The sequence below is a fragment of the Neolamprologus multifasciatus genome, chromosome 12 (genome assembly GCF_963576455.1).
Source record: "Neolamprologus multifasciatus chromosome 12, fNeoMul1.2, whole genome shotgun sequence".
NCBI lineage: Eukaryota > Metazoa > Chordata > Actinopteri > Cichliformes > Cichlidae > Neolamprologus > Neolamprologus multifasciatus.
In genome coordinates this window covers 19934353-19954196 of record NC_140450.1, presented here as the reverse complement: position 1 = coordinate 19954196, position 19844 = coordinate 19934353, and the positions used below count along the sequence as shown (strand labels likewise).

At 44.5% G+C, this 19844-nt stretch overlaps 1 protein-coding gene across 1 annotated transcript in view; it reads left to right on the top strand.

The window, feature by feature from the left end:
• Positions 1 to 2795: 2795 nt before the first annotated feature.
• The window catches only part of setbp1 (SET binding protein 1), a 37557-nt gene continuing 20508 nt past the window's right edge, over positions 2796 to 19844 (top strand). Inside the window, exons 1-2 of the mRNA XM_085181228.1 lie at positions 2796 to 3612; positions 9133 to 9725. Of these exons, the coding sequence (XP_085037354.1) occupies positions 9291 to 9725 (435 nt within the window). The 5' untranslated portion in view covers positions 2796 to 3612; positions 9133 to 9290. The remainder of the gene's footprint in view (positions 3613 to 9132; positions 9726 to 19844) is intronic.

Sequence of the window (19844 nt, the reverse complement as noted above, 5' to 3'; positions counted from 1 at the left end):
AATAGAGCGTCACATAAGTGGCTGGATCCGTAAGACAGATTGATCTTTTTATGTTGAACTTGATGAGCATGAATGATGCACCAGATTTCCTGTAGCGGTGAATAGAGATGAAAGGATTATCCAGATATTTAGATCATTCAGGCAGGAACGTTGCCCTGCACTGCTGTCTCTTTTCTCCCCATCATAATTCAATATTTACAGTTTAAGCTGGAAAACTGCTCCCTCTTGGCCGCCTGTATCTGGTATCCATGGAAACAGATTTGAGAAGAGAGTGCTGTCTTTATGTGTCCGGGCACGTGCGCGCGCATATGTGTGTGTGTGTGTATGAGAGAGAGAGAGCGAGAGCGAGAGTGTAATGTTTACTGATACACTGCAATTGATTGGTTGTTGGGGAGCAGCTGTTGACCCCTCTCTCTCAGGGGTCTCTTTGTGTTCTTGCACACAACCCAGATCAATAGACACACACGGACGTGAACACAGACACACACAGATTTTGCTATTTTAAATTTATTCTAGAGTCAGTTTCTGTTTCTCTCCTCCAAAACCCATAAAAATCACCCCTTCCCCGATTAATTCAAATTTAAAGGTAGCCTTGACTCGTAGCCATAAACCTGAGCCTTATTTTAATGAATATGTTGAGCAGATCATGCCAAATCTGTTTAGAAATCCTGGGACTGTTGCTTTCACTGTCATAACATTTGGTCTACATAAAGATAAAGTAAAACACGCAGAAATACACACACGATATAATGTAATACCGGCCCCATGCCCTTATATGGAGAGATGATCAAAGGCGCTGTTATGAAAGCGCTCTCAATATAATAAAGACACAGACACACAGACACGCAAACGCAATTGTGAAACTAGTCAATGTGGCACAGCAGGCAACGTGCAAAGCAGTAGCATCCACACTGCTGATGGCTCTGCAGATTTTTAACTACAAGTCTGAAACTGTGCCGAGTGTTTACATGCTACTGAGCACACCACCCTGGCTAATGAAACATCTCCCAGTGGGTGCTCTACACAGGGACACATGGGCATGCATGCACTCACGGACACACACGCACAGACAAACACACACATGCCAGGGATGAGTAACAGCTAGTAACTGTGGGGCACCAAGAGAGAAAGGTCATCTGACATCATTTGCATCGCTTGTTAATGTTAAAGAATGTTTTCCATACAAGGAAGGTCAAGTTTTGCATGGAGACCCGATATAAACATAACTTCTGACAAAGATGAATTAATGGAACAACTCCGGCTTGTTCATGCCTGGTTGATGTGGGTTTTCCATCCTCCTCTAATGTGACATATTAAGGGGAAAGCACCAGCACTAGCACGACACACACACACACACACAAACACACACACACACATGCACACCCCACTCTAATCTGCCTTTTTTTTCACCCACTCAACCCCACCCACGCACCCACCTTGTCTTACTCTGAATACAACGTGTCAGCAGCGCAGCGTGGAGTGGCAGCGTTTGTCTCGCTGAACACACACGTTGAATTAGAATAAATGAATACCACGCTCACCAAACAGCACCATCGCAGCTCATTCCAGTAGTAGTGGTTTGCGCACAAGCCATTTCCTACGAAGACAAAGGTGATAAACCTTATTTATAGTTCAGCCCACGGGCTTGCAAAATGTTTCATGTCAAACACCCCCAGAGGATATGCATTAGAACCACTACTGATAAGATTTATGTATTAAGTCATGACTCAGCAGAAGCTGCCTATTCTGGATGAGCAAAGTGAAGGCAATGATCACAGCATCTCTAATATTCTAAATCGGTTATCTTTTATTCATTTTGACTATATGGAAAAAGATAGCTTTTATTGTAACCCCAACCCTGATAAGGATAAGCCAAAGAGAATGAATGGATGGACCTTTTTTTGCCTTTAGTATATCTGTTATATCATTAAGGCTGCTAATTGTGTGCTTTTTTTAAAATTTGTTTTCTAATGACAGAGCTTTTTTCATCTTAAATTAAGTGAAGCCCTTTACTGGTTAAATAAAATGCTACAGCTGAATTATGCCCAATTGTTCATGCAGGTGCCCGGTTAGTGTTCAAATGAAGCCACAGTAGCTCAGATGCTGATTCAAACAGGACTGGCCAGATGTTGAGCTGAATTAACATCTGTTGTCTGGTATAATTGCTCTGAGACAGTGATTCTCAAACTTTTTCTGGCTTGCCCCCACTTCAGAAGTCAACAGCCCCAAAACACCAATGTATAATAATAATAAAAAAAACTACAACTTCTTAGTTTGCCTACAAATTATATTCACTCAAACTTAGCCGTAGTCCATATTTTACCCCTGTTTGTTTATGTCCAGCCAATTAATCAAATCCCACAGCTCTAAGACCATTAAATATTTATTTATCATTACAATTCAGGCATTTTAAAGCCAAGCTCAGTAGACTACAGTTACATAGTATCATATGCATATTTCCCTTAAAATATTTATTTCAGTCGCAGTCTCTTCTGCTCTGTATGCAGGTACGTATCTGAACCTGTTGAAAACCAGTGCCAAACATGTTTCTCCTCACAGCAGTGACTCAGTCAAAACAACAAGCCTTTTGCCAGATGTTGCTTTCCCTATTTGCATTACATTAAAATAACACCGTGCCAGTATGAGAGCAGTCCCACGGGAGAAAGCCCTGGGAATTAGGGGGAGGTTTGGAAAAGAAAAAAAAGAAAAAAAGGGGAAAAAAGGGAGACTCGTTGAGGTTGTTTGCTGCCAGGGGGAGGCGATGTCGCTCCTCCTCTTCTCATCTCTCCCCTCTGCTTTGCTCTGCTAGAGCTTTTAGTCTGCTGGGTGAGATCATTACCAGACACCAGGCTCCGGGACCTGACATTCACCGATCGGAAAAGCAGAGAGAGAGAGAGAGCAAGAGCGAGCGAGAGAGAGGCACAGAGAGAGAGAGGTAGAGAAAAGCTTGACCCAGTGCAACCGGCGACGAGCAACCCCCACTACCATCTCCTGCCTCTTGTGCACCCACTGACGACTAAAAGCGCGGTCTTGTCGCTGAAATTCCACCCCCCGCTGCTGGATTTGGGCTTGTAGTCGGATGCGGGCTTGTTTTGACTGCAGTAACAGTCCTGCTCTCACCCCCCTCCTCCTCCCAAACCAGCCGAGTAGCGGATTTGCGAGGGATCTCAGTGCCGTGCAAGCTCCCCGAGTGACCAGCGATCCCGCAAGGCATCGGAGATTCAGTGCGCACGGCGGCGGCTCTCGACAGTGCGAGTCAACGCACCAGAGCCTCTAAAGATTTTATTTCTACCAGGAACTGGACCCAAGTTTCCGATTGGATTTTTTTCTCCTCCCCTGTGCGGCTACCTTGATTCTGCCACCAGATCGACTGCAAATCCTATTTTCTCGCTCTCTTTTTTTCGCTCTTTGCTTTCCAAAGCACCGTTGACGCCATTTTCCCCGGGATTTTCTGTCAAAAAACATATCCGCCTCTTCTGGCACCGTTTGACAGCTCCACGGGAGGCTGTCACCCCATCCGTCGCTTTCTTAAAATGTCTCTAAATGGATTGTAAATGATCGTGATAAAATATTTACACGTTAGAGCCGAGTGTGAGACAACATTAGACATGGGTAAGTAGCCCCGGTTGACTGACCACATTCCACACCTGAATGCACCTCTCCGGTGAAAAACTGTGTTCGTGTTTGTAACGCCACTTGGCCGCCTGTGTCTGCTTTCCATGTGTGCTGTTTGAGCTGCCTGTCACCTCCTACAAAGCCTTCCACATTCTGCCCGCGAGACTGTTATTCCTTAAATGTGAAATTGCTTGCAGTCACATGCCAGCAAAATTGCCCGAAACACACGCGCACGCGCGCACATGCTCGCGCCACCTCTCAACGAGACGCACACCAGCCCCAAACAACTGTGGTACCACTCGGTCTGCATTTGTTATTACTGTGTAATACCTTGGTAATTAGATGGTGGTGGTAGGGGGCGGGTAAGAGAAAACAACCAATTAAGGCCAATGGGATAAAGTGTCCACTGCTCAGATCAGGGTTTAACTCAACCACAGCTCGGCCTCTTAAGTTTAAATCTGTTTCTGCTGTAGTGGACCACCTGCGTCTTCACTGACATGGACAGTCCATCACATAGCATCACAATCTGTGGCATGCAGCAAGCAGATGGTTGTCACTCTTTCGACCTGTCAGTTGTTCCTTTATCTGAAGTTAAGCTGTGATTTTTGTTTGCTTGTTTGTTTCTTAATGTTTTCAGTGTTTATTTGTTGTTGTTTTAGAGGGAAAAATGTGATGTCATGTTGACTTTATCTTTATTCTGATTATCATCATTTTTTACTTATGGCACAGTGTGTACAAACTGTAGCATCGTCATCACAGATGTGTGCCCAAATGTAGTAGCTTGGTAAAACAGCTCTGCCCACTGTGGTTGTATTTATCAGCAGGTCATCAATTTCACGTGGGTGTCAGAAACTACGTGTCCAAATGCCATGGCCCTGTGGAGGAAGGTGAGGACCGGGGGTCGGTGGTTATCATTAGCACCTAGAAACCTCTGTCACAACCAGACCACCAAAAGATAAACGGATAAACATGACCAAGTCTCACTGCGGGCTGACGTGCGATCAGGTTCTCTTGGCTATGTCAGAGGGCTTGATTTTATAAAAAGAAAAAGAACAAGGGTTAAAGTAAAGGACAACTGTAAGAGAGGTGCGTGAGTAGGTGGTAGGAAAGGAGGCTGAGGAACGGATAATAGAGGTGATTCAAGCTCGGATGGAACCATCGATCTTGTCTTGTTAACAGTTTCTGCTCCCCCAGACCTGGCGGCATTTTTGTGGTGCAAAAGTATGAAACAGGCTATAAGACTCCCGGTTAAGTAATGAGATGCCTGCATGCCACCTTTAAATTAAAGTATGAGAAATCGATTAGGTGTATCCCCTTCTGCGCTGGATACCTTGGGTCGAAATAGGATCACAGAGAAGGTGGGTGGGGGAGGAGGGAATGTGAACGGGATCCAAGGACAAATCTAACTGTTGGCAGGCTCTCTTAACAGAATATCAGCACTGGAGCACCTTTTGGCAGAGCGCACAGAAAGAGGGGAGGGAGGGATAGGGAGGTGGAGGGGAAAGGGAAGAGGTAGCAATGAGGAGAGGGGAGAGAACAGAGGTTGAGGGGGAGTGAGGTGAGGGGAAGGAGGAAGACAGTTGGGGAGTAGGGGAGGTGTTTTTGCTGACAGCCATTTTGTGGCTTCTGCTGCAGTTAAAATGGTTTAACATTCATCTGCTTCAGCCGGGGAGTTACGTGAGGATGGTTTTAGTGCTACCTGGCATATGGCTCATCCAGTGGATGTGCGCGCGTGACTGCGTGAAGCAGCTTTAAGGCCATCTTTTTCAATTATGGCTGTCCCACACATGATATTTTACGATTGTCCTTCTCGCTGCCCTGCAGCTGAACACATGCACATGAACTGGAGAGAGAGAGAGAAAGAGAGAGAGGGCTTTATTTTGTATTTCATGTCCAAATATATATATGCATTTATCCTGCTGGGAAAAAACCCAGAATAGGCACTTTTTAGGGCTTCCATCACCTCGCTCTGCTCCGAGAGACTAATAGACATCAAACTTGAAACCTCACGCTGTGCCCATTGGACTTGTGAATACTAGAAATCTGGGCCCATTCTCTTTGGTTTGTCTCCAAGCAAAGACTGGACCCTTCTAGAAACATTGGCATATGTGGCTACCCTTCACTTGAGAGCCCGAGGAACAAAATAAGGGGGAAAAAAAACTGCATATGACAGCCAGACTAGGATCATCATCTCACACCAAGATGCTCATCTACATCCAGGGATGGTCGTGCTTCTGCTACGTTTGCATAAAAAAGCATGAAATTTAAAAAAAAAAAGGATATTCACCTTGTGCAATCACGCAGGCGTTTGGTGCGTGTGCGCGCGTGCATCTGTCTGCATTTGTGTATGAGCTATTTGTGTGTGCACCTCAGGCACTGGGCTGCTGGGTATGCAGCCTTAAAAGGTTGTGTTTCTGCTGCCATCTCTCTCTCTCTCTCTCTCTCTCTCTCCCGCTCTGTGTCTCTCGCTCACACTTGGACTCCCCTACCTGTTTTGTCTGCTGTCTGTATCGCTCACCATCACCGTTCTGTCCATCTGTATTCCATTATCAATGCTTTATCGTAATTGTTGGTAAAAGTACAAGGCGAAATGTTGGAGGACTGTCTCATTCACAGCCTTTCACATCCAGCACAGGCAATGACCTTATGCTATTTGAGAGGGAAGCTGGTTAGCGCTGGCAGTTTTGAGAACATAATAAAGCTATTTATGCAGCGAGTCTGGCCTCTTACAATCACCCTGCTGTCTGAGGCTGGTCGAGGTGTGTGTGCGTGTATGTGTGTGTGTGTGCATCGCTGTGTTTGTGTGCATAAAAGAGAGAGTGAGAGCGGGGAGAGGAGACAGTGAGGCTCAGGCTAAGTAAGTGAGGGAGGCCCGAGGAGGGGTCAGTCTTACATAAACTCTCAGCCTGTCTGCCAGTAACAGAACTAACACCGCTTAGGGCAGCGAGCAGGGAGGGGAGAAGGAATAGTCATGACCCAGCTAAGGGGCTTATGCAGTAATGGCCCAGAATGACCAGAATTGTACTAATGCACGATGCCATTTTGCTGTCATACTGAGCGATAGCTGTGAAGGGGTACTAAGTCGTAGGCACAGAGTGGATGTGCGTGTGACTGAGTGAGTGATGTTGTGGTTGGCAGCTGTCTCTTTTTCCTGTCTTTGTCCTCAGTCACATGACATCCAGGGCAGCTTTCACACATGCCATTAGGGCGAGTCACCGAGCTGACATTAGGAACTGGGAGGCTCCTGAAGGACCAAAGGGGGTCATGTGGGCACTGTAAGACCAGGCTGGGACTACACCTGGACTGCACCACCTTTTGTTTATATCTGTAAAACTTTGTATGCTTAAAAGTGTGATTGTACAAGCACGGCGATGGCTGTGGAGTTTGCGGGAATGAGTTTCTAACTTCCAGGCAGTCAGCAGTTTTCATTCTTGCTGGCAGGGTGTATGCAAAATCACTCTTGAAACAGGCAATCCATCAAACTGAGCATTATTTATGTCTCAGTGTTACTGATTGATGTAACACTTGCTATGGTGTGGTTGTGCACTGAGCACGGTCTGCTTCGAAGACACGTGTTAGTCAAAGAGTTAAATGAAGGAGGCTCTGGGATGTGAAATTTTACCCTGCCAAGAAAGCTTTGCACTTAAATTCTTAGATGTCAACGATGTCACTTCCCCCCCCTCCCCCCCCCCCCCCCCAAAAAAAGTGAATTTGGTATATTCTTCCATTAAACAGGCTGCCGTCAAGGAGCTAAGTTTAAAAACCAGTTATTCTGAATGAAAACCAGTGATTTCCAAGGTAGGAAATCAATCTGAGAATGTATTAATGTGCTTTGGGAAATGTTTGGCAGTAGAGCCATGTGAGCAATTTGGGCTTCATAAGCTTAAACATGCAAAACCGCTGTTACGCTCCCTTAAATTTTTTGATCCTTGACCGCCACTGGGCTACCAGAACCTACATCAATAACCCTTGTAAGTGGTTTCAGATTGGCAAACTTTACGGTTAAAGAGAGTGTTCGTTGAAACAAGTCTTTTTTGACTTTTGTTTATTTAAGGGCATGCAGAAGAAAAAGGACACACAGCTAACTTTGAGAGCTGGACACTGTGTACAGTCTTGCAATGGTTTGTTGGAAAACTTGCTGTGGATTAAGACTGCTCAGTCACACTGCAAGCATGTGCTCTGAGGCCCCTTAGATATTATGATGGGATCAGCTGTTTGTACAGTAGCGTGGGCTGGTACAGTACAGCACACTGAGAAAACACATACAGCTAAAGGAAAATGACTGTAGTAGTCATGCCAGGGAGTGTATTAGGTTAATAGGTATGCAAATCTTGATATATGCTCTGAGCCAGTTGTGCTCTTTCAGATCTTTTTAAGTCTGCGGGAAGCAAGATCCCTTTACTTGAGTCATGTCGACAGGTAGTGGTCTAGTCTGGGTTCACATCAGTGTAAATGGTGTCAGGCTAAGCTCAGCATGTGAGACAGCATTCCCCACTTCCCACTCAGTCATGCCTCATGTCATATTGACTGATGGGATTCCCTCGAGCTGTAGTGAGAAGTGTAGTCCACTGTTTGTTTTGGTTGCTTTCTGTTTATACGCCTGTGTGTAAGTAGGCCTGTACAAGCACACGTGTGTATGTACGTATGGCGTGAGCGTGTAATATGGCTCTGCGTCTGCACGTGCAATGATCCAAAACAGAAATCCCGAATCCTCCTGACAAGCAGCGGCCACAGTGTTTTTCTCCAGAGAGCAGAAATAGCAGCAGGGGGTGCAGCATGTGTACGGCAACGTTGTCATTTTGGATGTGCGTCTGTGTGGATGCGCGCACTGTTTTTTTTTTTTTCTGTGTATGTGTGTAGCAATGCGGCTGCATGCGTGTGTAAAATGGTTCAGACGCTAGTTTTTCCAGACCAGCTCGTAAACCACATCTGGGGAAAGAATTTAGATTCCTTCTCTCCGTCTTTCTCTGCTGCTTTTCCTTTTCCCCCTTGTGTGTTCCCCTCCCTCGTCCTTCACTCCTCTGAAGAAGAAAAAAAACAACAAAAAAAAAACGGAGCCAGCTTCGTTCATTTTTTTCTGTCTTGTGTCCTCAGGCTAACTTCAGCCTGGTTTTAGAGCAGAGAAGAGGAATGTCTTATTTTGCACTGATCACTCTAGTGTCTGCGCAGCTCCGCTTCAGATCTGTCACAAGGATGGAATAAGTAATGAAGGGTGAGAGAGAAGATTTAGCAAAGAGGGAGTAAAGAAGAGAGCAGGAAGAGAGGAAGGCAAGTGGGTGTCAGAAATGAGTTTGTTTATGCGAGGTACAAAATGCAAATGATAGCTAGGCAGCATGCCTCTGCAGCTCTGTGATGAGTGTGTGTTTGTCTTCATACTTAACAGGCAGGCAATGATGGCGATGACAGAGAACAGGCCTGTGCTGAGAGGTAGCAGTGGAATGGAAGCTATGGGATGACAGAACGGGTCTCATACGCCCTTTTTTCCTAATTATGTCATTCACCTGCTCTTTCCCGCAGACTGTCCCTGGCTTCGCTGTGTTCCTGTGGGACAATCACACAAACCCCAGTAGCTGATTGACAACAACCAACCAGCCCGACAGACTACTGCTTTCTATCTTCCTATTGGCTGGCTGCCAAGGCTTCCCCCATCCTGACTGGCTCTGGTGGGAGAGTGGATGGAGCAAAGGGATCTGGTTGGCTCAGCCCGACCCAAAGAGGCTGACCTTCAGGGAGGTAGGGTGGGGCCAAATGAAGGGGACCAAGAAGGAGCAGGAGGCATCGGGTTGGCACGCAGCGATGATGTGATTAACGGTGCCATCAGTGAAGGTGAGGGGTTAGAGGAACAGGGGGACGGGCTAATGGAGGAGCAGGAGTTCTCCATCAAAGAAGCAAGTTTCCAGGAAGGAAGTCTAAAGCTGAAGATACAGACCACCAAGCGCACCAAGAAGCCCCCAAAGAGCCTTGAGAACTACATTTGCCCACCGGAGATCCGGACGACCATCAGACCTCCAGTTGGAGAGGGCAAAGGGGGACGGCAGGGGCGAACAGGTAGTGGAGGAGGGGCGGGGCGGGCCCCAAAGGAAGAAGAACGAGGGCCCCCCAGAAAAAGGGTAAGTCATGACACTGTGATGCAAGTTTGAGCGTTATTGAGTAAAAAAAAAGGCTTCTCTCACTCTCGAGATCTCTGAGTTGACCGCTCCCTTTCTCACACACACCTTTCTCGGTAGCTCCCTTCCCGGCTTGGTTACACAGGGTCAAAGTTTGCCCCGTAATTGAAACCAGCCTAACTGAGATCACACAGCGACACACATACAAGCACACAACACACACTCACATCAGAGCTGAGAATAGGGCTGACATAAGCAAGTGACAGCTGGCGTCTGCTCTCTCCATTTGTGGTCATATACACAGAGACCTTTACTGTTTCCTCTCCTCTCCTTTCCTCTCCTTCCCTTTAATGAAATCAGCTTTTGCGGGTCAGTGCCTTCAACGCCGCCCCCCTCCTCTTGCCTCCATCACACCCTCTACACACTATACTGGTGTTGTACAGGTCCTTGGGGGAATCTAGTGTTTGCAGTGTGTGTTGACCTACACAGTGGTGTGCGTGTCCAAACCTGACAGCCATCTCGATGTCACCGAGCTCGACAGGCCAAGCAGGAGTAAAGGCGTCATGTTGTCAACATGATGTTGTGTCGTGTTTTCCTCCGCTGTGCCTCACTTCTGTGGCTTCGGCTCTTAATTGGCTCGTAGACGCGCCCGTGATTGGTGTTTTTTCATCAGTTTCAATAACAGTCCTGCCTAGTCTCCATTCAGTAAACACTTTGGGTCAAAGTTCAAGCGAGGGCTGCTCCAAGATGAACATGATATTGTCACTTGTTGGGATGTTTTTCTCATTTTTCTCAAGTAGATGGATTTAGAGTAAGGCAGTTAAAACAAGTGCAGCATTCAGCTATTTGGGGCTTTCATTTTACTTGAAAGGGTTCGCGCATTCAGGCTAGTCACCATCGAATTATCTGCCACCCTGCTAGCTACAGAGGTATTGTTAGGCTATTAAATAAGTTTTTATTGAAATTGTTTTCAATAAAAGTTTAGTTTATGGCAGTCAAGCAGTGTGGTACAGCACCTGCGAGGGCAAGGGTGGCAGAAATAAGTACAATCATATGGCAGGAAGAAGACAGCAGAAAATAGACAAAACCGCAGACTAGAGTGCATATGAGGTTAGTTTTTAATATAGCGAAGGGTTGTCTGAAATATCTTTAGTAAAAAAAAAAGAAATCTTTGTTGATTTTAGCTTTTATGATGTGTTTAAAGGCTGTATTGTAGTTTTAAGTGTTTAGCTTACAAGTGGAGTGTCATGAGTAGTGAGAATAAACAAAAAGAAAGCTAATTTTTTTATTTCTATCGACAGTAGGCATGTCACAACAGTAGAATTTTAAACTTGATACCGATACCTGTGAAAATATTTGGTACTCGTCACAACATTTATATTCCAAAATTAAGAGGCACATTTTAAAAATATATATTAGAACAAATGATGGTCCAGTCAAATGTAATCAGCTACAGCCCTATTTCATTTATACCTCTGCTTCTGACTACTTGGTATCATAATTCTTTGCTGAGCAAAGCTGCTGAGCATTGTTTCTGTCTAGCTGCCTGTGGACCTTTCATAATATAATACTTATTAGACACAAATAATTCTATTACCCTCTCAAATTATCACTGTTTAGTAGCAGTAGTTATAGTAGTTTAGTAGTAGTTTACACGCTGATAGGCAGGATTGTGAATAAAGTTTGCCGCTAGCATTAGCAATAGCTGCTACTTTAGCTGCTACCTTATGATAACCTAACTAATTTGGCTAATATGGCTGACATATAAATGCTAATAGTTAAACTGGCCAGGGCAAAACTTCTGATTATTGTTTAGCAATTTCTGTTATTGAAATGAGAGCTTTATTAACCTCAGGAAACTCTTTGTAAAGATTGGAGGTTTCAAACTTTAAGATGCTTTGCTAAGTTTTTTGCTAGTGTTCGTGTGTTCACGTGTTCAGCTGCTAGTGAGGGCAGCGGCTGCACGCCTGTCTGTTTGCAGAGGTGCTGTATGAAGTTCTCCGTTAGCTGGAGGAAGCAAAGCCGGTGCCGCTGACATCGATACTGTTGCAAAAGAGTATTTCAGCTGATTGTTTTTTGTAGTATCAATCAAGGATCAACTTTTTCCGATGACACTATTCAGTACATACGCTGCTTTTGGTGAAATCTTCAATTGACAGTGCTGTGCCCCATGTCTTAGTAATTTGGTGCATAATGAAACCCTGCAACACGTCACTTCAATGAGCGCCTCGTTCGATATAGTAGAGCCTTAGAATTAAAAAATGCATTATTGGCAGGTTGTTAAGTCACAACTCAGCAAGCAGATTGTTCTCTAAATAAACTGGGAGTGAGTGGGTGTCAAGTGTCGCCCCATGAGTGACCTATCCAGGCAGTAATGCTAATGCTAACCCGAACAAACAAAGCATTTCCAGTAGTGTTGTGTATTACATGTGAAATAAAACAAACTTTGTAACTTTACAGTTGTCCAGACTTCATGTGTGAAAATGGTTTTGACAAGTTGCACATTCATTCATAACATCTTTATGGGAAAAGGTTTTGTTTTTTAAATTTTTTTAATGAATTGCTGGATCGTTCTAGTCCTCTCTAAGTTTTTGGTTGTTTATAGATATTTGCAATTGGTAGACAACAGTTTACGTAAAGATTGCTTGTCAACATGATTGCTCTACACTTGTGTTTTTCCAACAATTGGAACACTGGCTTGGAAAAGAAATTCATGGTCATTTCTTTGTTGCCGGCAGATTTCAGTGTGATTTACAGCCACAATTTCCAGTAGTTGTCTTCAGGATGTGTATTCTTGTCTGAGCTTTTCTGTAAATAAAGTATGAACAGGCCTCTGAAAAATTTCAGTGTTTACATCCATTAGTAAGCTGAATGAGCTGAGCTCGGCGCTGTGATGTTTTTAGCAGCCATTCCTAATCTAGTGCCATCGGCCCCCACTGGGAAGCCCACTGCTACAGTATGATTGACAGGGGTTGTCATAGTGACACGGGCAGCAAGCTGGTCTCTATTGAGGTTTGAGGTTTGGGGAGGGGAGAGGGGGGTTGTGGAGGATGTGTTGGTGTTGATTCAGATCAGTTTCAACCCTTCATCCCTTGCACTCTGTCCCTCAATCACACCCCCACCATCCCTCTCCCCGTCTCTTTCCCCCTTACATCCTTTCCCTCCATCTAGCCATCACCTGCCACCCCAAGGGTGTAATACAGGCAGGCTCAGTGGAGAGGAACGGGTTAAAGAGAGAGGCCGGGCTGCTTTTTCTGTCTCACTCTTTTTCTGTATGTGTGTGTTGAGGTTAAATACTCTCTTTGTGGTGTACGTGAGGCTGTGAGTCAGGAGGGGGACGGGAGGTGAGGGGGAGCAGATGGACAGCCTCTCTCCTCTCTGTTGTATTGTGTCCACATTTATGCTTTCTCCCTCTATTCTTTTAATCAATCTCTCTTTCCACACGTTTCCCCCTCCAGCTTTTCTTTCCCTATGTCTTCCTCTTTCCAAGCACTGTCTTTCATCGTGCTTTTCTCTCTCTTTCACCCTCTGTTGTCTTGTAGCAGATGGCAGCGTGGGGCAGCAGCAGCAGCAACAGAGCAGAAGCCAGAGTGTGAGCAAGAGAGAGGGGTAGAGGGGAAGGGGGTCGTGAAACGAGGAGGAGGAGGAGAAAGGAGGTGGGGGTCAGGCATATGGAGAGCCTGGTTAAGGGGCCTCCTCAGAGGGAGTGTGTATATGCGTGTGGTAGTGTGGTGAATAGAGGAGGGGGAGAGGCAGGATACAATAGAAGCCCATTAAGACAGAGATTTGACTCTAATAGACAGAGAGGGAAAGAGACAGGCAGACAGATAAGAAGGCAAACATGTAGAATGGTGCAAAGAAACAGATGGAAATTGTGTTTTTTAGCCATTCTTTCTTTTGTAGCAGCCTAAGAATCTGCCGTCAGAAAGGCCCCTTCTCTCTTCCCTCTGCTGACTTGTAATAACATTAAAATTTTAGGTTATTCCATGTGGGAAAGCTGTCGTTTTGCAAACCCCAAAAACAGCAGCCTAAAAAGATAAATCCGAGTTATGCAAATTGCCTTTTTACACTAGAGACGTGGCAGAATGTCAACAAAGGCTGTGCTTGCAATCCCTTGTATTAGTATTTACCCCTGACCATTTTATATGATTGTCCATATTCACAGTGTAAAATTTAAATACCGCACGGATCCATCGCTGGCATTGATAATTACAGTGCACAGTGCAGTGCATCACATTTTATAGGCTTAAAAGTTATATTCATTTGACTCTACGCCTGTCAATGATGACCAATAATGGCCTGGATTTATTTATCGCTCTCTATAAAATGCTATTTATTATGCAGTGAACATGGCTGCAAAGGCAAGAGAAAAGAACAGAGTTAGCCTGTCTTAAAGGGAAGGGAAAGGGGAGTTTCATCCACCTATCATCTTCATAGCGAGCATCCATAACTGAGGAAGTCAATGAGGAAGCGTAGTGTGTCAGAGGACAGACCCAAACACACATTAACGGGATATGATGGGCTCCCCTTCTCTGTCTCCAGCTGACATCACACACATGCTGAACGTCCTCTCACACACGGCTCTTTGTCTGGGCGCGCTGTGTGTGTTTGGAAGATGAATGTGTGTGTTTTAATGGATTGGGTCCTGGGTCAACCACTGCATCACTCCTACAGACTTACACACTCTTCTCGCGCGCACACACACACACACACACTTAGAAACACACACTGACACGCAGTTAGCGGTCCGATGCCTTCACATGGGGGAGCGTGCGGTAGCTAAAATACATCCACTCTTTTACTATCTCTTCTATACACACACACACATACATACAAATCATGTTGAACAGCGATTGCAGTTAGAGAGAGTGTTTTCCTGGTTATCTGTCCAGTTCCCTGGACGTGCCAAATGTGGCTCTTAATCCATTTCACTATCTGTGGGGAGAGATAAGCCAGAGCTTTTCCAGGAGTCCAGACCAGGCCTTGTGTTGTTGTTGTTGTGTGTATATGTGTCTGTGTGTGTGTGTGTGTGTGTGTATTAGTGGGTGCACGCGAAAGCTCGACGGTAAGACACACACTTATCTTGTCTTGACAGCCCCTCTGCTTGGTGGTCCTCCTGGCTATGTGTGTGTATGTTGCAGCTTGGTGGTCTCCCAGCAGTGTTTGGGATTATTATGTGTTAGTCAAGTGCATTCACAAGGAAATTAATGCTGCCACAGTCGCCACGCCAAGTGTGTGCATGCAGTACGTGCACATGCGTGTGTGTGAAATGGTTTGCCTTTTGATGTGAGCTTTTTTATCCCTGGCTGAAATGGCGGTTGGTGACCTGAGGGACTTGATGAGCTCATAAAATAGGAGTGTGTATGGGTGTGTGTGTGTGTGTGTGTGTGTGTGCGGGCGTCAGCTTGAGCGTATAGCATCGTGCTTACCCACAGAGAGCACTCCCTGACTGATTTATGAATATGTATGAACATGAAATGATCACCTATAATATGGCCTGACCCACCTGTCATATTGGAGTTTTTTTCTCTGGTGACAGTCACTGTGGTCCAAAGACCCATGCTTTTATATTCAGCATGTGTGTGAGTGTGTGTGTGTGTGTGTGTGTGTGTGTGTGTGTGTGTGTGTGTGTGTGTGTGTGTGTTTGTGTACGTGTGCCCTCACTGTGCTGTCTTTGAGAGTACGGATCGGGAATGCTTTAAAGGGGCGTTTCCCTGTAGTGGATGGGGGGATGGGACATGTGAATGTGTTTGTGTGCATGTGTGCTTGCATGCTGGGGAGGGGTGAGTGATTTAGCACCGCTGAAACACCAGCTGTCCATCTGTGTCTGACCCCCCATACACACCCCGTGCACACTTGAAACACACACACAGGCACGTCTCCTCGCGTCTAAACTCTGATCTGCTCTTCAGTATCTCTCAAATCTGAAGAAAGTCCAGACAAAACACAATCTGTTCATCGGCCTTTCTCCCTCCAAACACAGGCACACTCGTGCTCACATTCATCATTACACAGACTTACATTAATTTCCTTTGGATATAACTACTGTTTGCTTAACCCTAACCCTCAAGCCAAGTCTTCCTACTAAAATTTAATCATTTGCCTTATTATCAGAAGTGAGATGAATCCCCAGAAACCGATTGTCTGTCCCTACAACACACACACACACAAGTGCGCACACACATCTACACACACACACACTAAGGAAGACTGCTCCCTAATAAGCTCTGCGGTAGTGCTGGTGCTGCAGTGTATCCACAATGAATGACTCTGCAAGGTCACTCCTAGTGAGCACATGTAAATGCTACACACAAACACACACACACACACACACACACACACACACACACACACACACACACACAGCCACACACACAGCCACACAAAGGAGCGCTGAAGGCTGGCAGCAGAAGAGATGAACTTTGACCCTGCTGGACATTCAGAAGTCGAGGTGATAGCTGAACTCCACAGTTGTATAAGCCGTAGTGTCTGTGTGTGTGTGTTCGTGTGTGTATGCTGTGTGTGTCTGCCTGTGTGTGTGTGCTGTATTGTTTGTTTGTGAGAATGGGTCAGGGTTGAGACAACTGGAGTCTGGCCTTTGCTTTCTTAGCCTCAGGGCTGGATTTGGTGTCTGTGCGCATGTGTGTGTGTGTGTTTGTGTTGACCATTTGGTTGGAACTGTAGCTAATTTCTCAATCAGACACACACATACCATCTTCTCAATCTGTCCTAAAGGTCAAGAGCTATTCATTCACTATTGTATCCAGTCTCAGTGGGTTGCTTTTCCTCTTAAGTCTGATGCAGGGCAGCAATAATAGGCAGTCCAGCTGAAGGTACATTTTAATAAAGACCTGAGGCAACTACACTTAAAGAAATGCCAGTGGGTCACTCAGGCAGCATCTGCCAGTGAACATGAAGGCATTTTGTGTTGCCTTTTTTTTCTGGCAAATATATTTTTATATCTTCCAAAAACAAAACAAACCCAAAACAAAACAAACATATCAGGTTCTGTCTTTTAAAGATACAGCTGATAGGCTTCAGCCTTTTTTAAACAGCGTGACATTACCCAACAGAGATGCACATGAGAACTGTCTGAAGCTACAATTAAACATTAACTTCGATTAATTTAACCTGCTATCTCTGAAATGCAAAACCTGTGATATTGCAATATTTTATTTTTTTGCATCATGCCTGTCTACATTGGGTAGTGTAGACAGGAAAGCAGGTGAGAAACTTAGGCCTCTGCATTGGCCTTTTGCATATGGCTAATGTAGCTGTATGAACTATGCCAGTATCAGTGTAACAGATATTTGATTGCACAGATTTGAACAGGTCATTTACTAGTTAAAAGGTTGGTGGTTGAATCCCCGGCTCACTCAGTCTGTACGTCGCACGACCCAGCCCCAAACTGCCCCTTCGATTCTGATGTGTCCGTATAATGAAGCCTAGGTTATACTCTGTTGCAGACATGGAAATGGACATCATTCATCAGTCATTCCTGTTATACTTCTCTAAAATGTGCTGCTTGTGGTGGATGCTTGGTTGGTACATTATAATGAAAAGTTGGCATGGACAGCTCTACGTGGTCACAAAAAACTGACAGGTGTCTGCACTGACCCTCGCACCTTCTGATGATGTCATTTACTTTTACCAACTTACCATAATTTGCCACTGGGATCCAAGTGGACCCTAGCGGACTTTTGGGCAGCAAGCCGTTAAAGGCATAGCATAAAGTGCACTATAAATGTGTGTGTAAATGGCTGTGAAAAAAGTGCTTTGAGTCTTCCATTACTCTTTAAGTGCCAGTATACTTACCATTTAATAATCTGGTGAATTCACAGCGAGTGACTGGTTATCCTGCCATTTGAATCCTCTAGTAAGGCAGTACTCTCACCTAAACCAGAGTATTTCTAGTAGTGAGAACATGTGCAATGTCTAAACCAATATTTGTGGTTCTCGTGTCTAAAAACCTCATATGGGTCATAAAAAGAACAAAAGTCAAACTTCCTGGAATATCATTCCTGAAATTAAAATAAGGCATAATAAGCTTATGTTTACCTCAAATTTGCTGTTGTATGCTGCTGTGGCCAAAATCACTAAGTTTCACAAAGCTGTCATGGTTTTATGCCACTGGGCCATTGTTATTTTTCTCACTCTAGGGGGCTTCAGCCTAATAGCAGAACTTTCACAGACTTCCACTGTTCCATTACCAACTCGTTTTTTTATAGTATCAGGATGATCCCTGTAATGTAGATATTGACTGAAAAACCAACGAGAGATCGTGTAATCTCTCTTTACTGATGACTGATCCAGGCTATAATTTTATAAAAAGCATAAAATATTTATTACTGCACTGTTGAATAGTTGTAAACTCAACTGGAAGTTATGACTTGTTTATAAAAACGTAATTGTAATACATCATTTTGACATTGTTTGCCCTTTTTTATTCATTGAGGTCTTCAAAAAGAACAGATTGCAATAAACATCAAGAGCAAACTGTATAGAAAACACACAGGCCTGAATTTGATTTGTGCGACAGCACAGCGGTTGACTGTGACTCACTTGACTGTGGGATGATCTGGAGGGCAGCCATTTTTAATGTCCTCTGCAGGCACGGATGATGTTGAGTCACAGCATCATGTGTTCCCGGTGGCTGCTTTGTTAGTGTGGCTCCATCATGCCTCTGCCTCTGTGGTTAGTCAGTGTGTGTGTGTGTCTGTCTATGTGAGGAGGAGTGTATTCTGTGGTTTTGAGAGGAGGTCCGACAGGAATAGATGCGGATGTTTGGTGAGAGGAGTGAAGGAGACGGGGAGTCAAAGGAAGAGAAGGGAAGAAGGCGAAGAGTATTGACTTTCACTGTGTCTCACTGCAAGTGTGTTTGTCAGTGAAATCTGATGGGGCCCATCAGCTGTCTGGGATGTGCCTGTCAGAAGGTTGGGGGCGTGTGTGTTTCTGAAAGAGGTTACAGTGTTCACAACACATAATTCGATAAAAGACATTTTGGCATTTACAAATGTTTTTATCAAATTTAGTGGATTCATCTCTACTTATTTTTTTTACACTGGATTGATGAATTGTATTGCACAGATGGACGAGAGATTCACCAAGCCGACCTTTTACAGTTGTAATCCTTCCTATAAGACAGGTACCGATACCAAGCCACAGTCTGATAACAGCATTAAATTAATAAGCTTAAATTATTAAGCTGTTATTATCACAGCCTGGAATTTCTTTCTTTTATGCATAAAGCTCAACTTCAACATTAAAAAATTTAATGTAGCAAATAGGCTCCAGCCCTACATGACTGAGAATTGGATAAACTGAAGAGGATTTATGGTATTTGAAAGCATGTGAAATTAAAAGTAAATAATGTATTTGTGTTAGTCACCTGATAGATCACGCACTAGTTTCGCTTTCAGCTCAATGCGAAAGTCATCAGGCTGCTGCAAACTGCTGTTACATATGGTGATGCTCATGCTTAATTTATGGTACCGCAGTTGTGTCCGACCTACGCAAAAATGCTTTTGTGTCATCTTCCAAAAACCCAACAGCATGCAGCATGCATGCATGAGGCTATGCCGAACGCTAATTGGCTGCAATAGGCAAGGGAGCGACGAACAGAAGTGCAAACAAACATCAAAGATTATACATATATATATATATATATATATGTATATATATGTAGACGAACGGTAGAGCTTTCCGTACGACCACAACAGAAGCATGTTTGAGCCCTCAGTCTGAGGGCACCGCCTTTTACTGCTCGTCACACACATTGTGTGTGAAGTGGAGCCTACTAAAGATAGTTAATGTGTAAAAATAACAGGTTATGTTACCGTAACTTTAGCAAAACCTTCCGTACAACAAGTGTTGTATGAACTATGACAGTGAGATCAAGTTTAAAAGAAAGAGGAAGCTCACTTAACCACAAATCAAAAACTGTTTCAAAGATACAAATACAAACTGTCAGTGGAGCTCCAATTAAATACCCCCACCCTGTTACACCTTTGCTTTTAGCTTCCTTTATGCTGCTTTAGTTCTCCTGCTAGCACCTGACGCACTGCTGCCAAAGCTGTAAAGCTAAACTGAATGGATCAGCCATAGATCGTCACTGACTTCCAA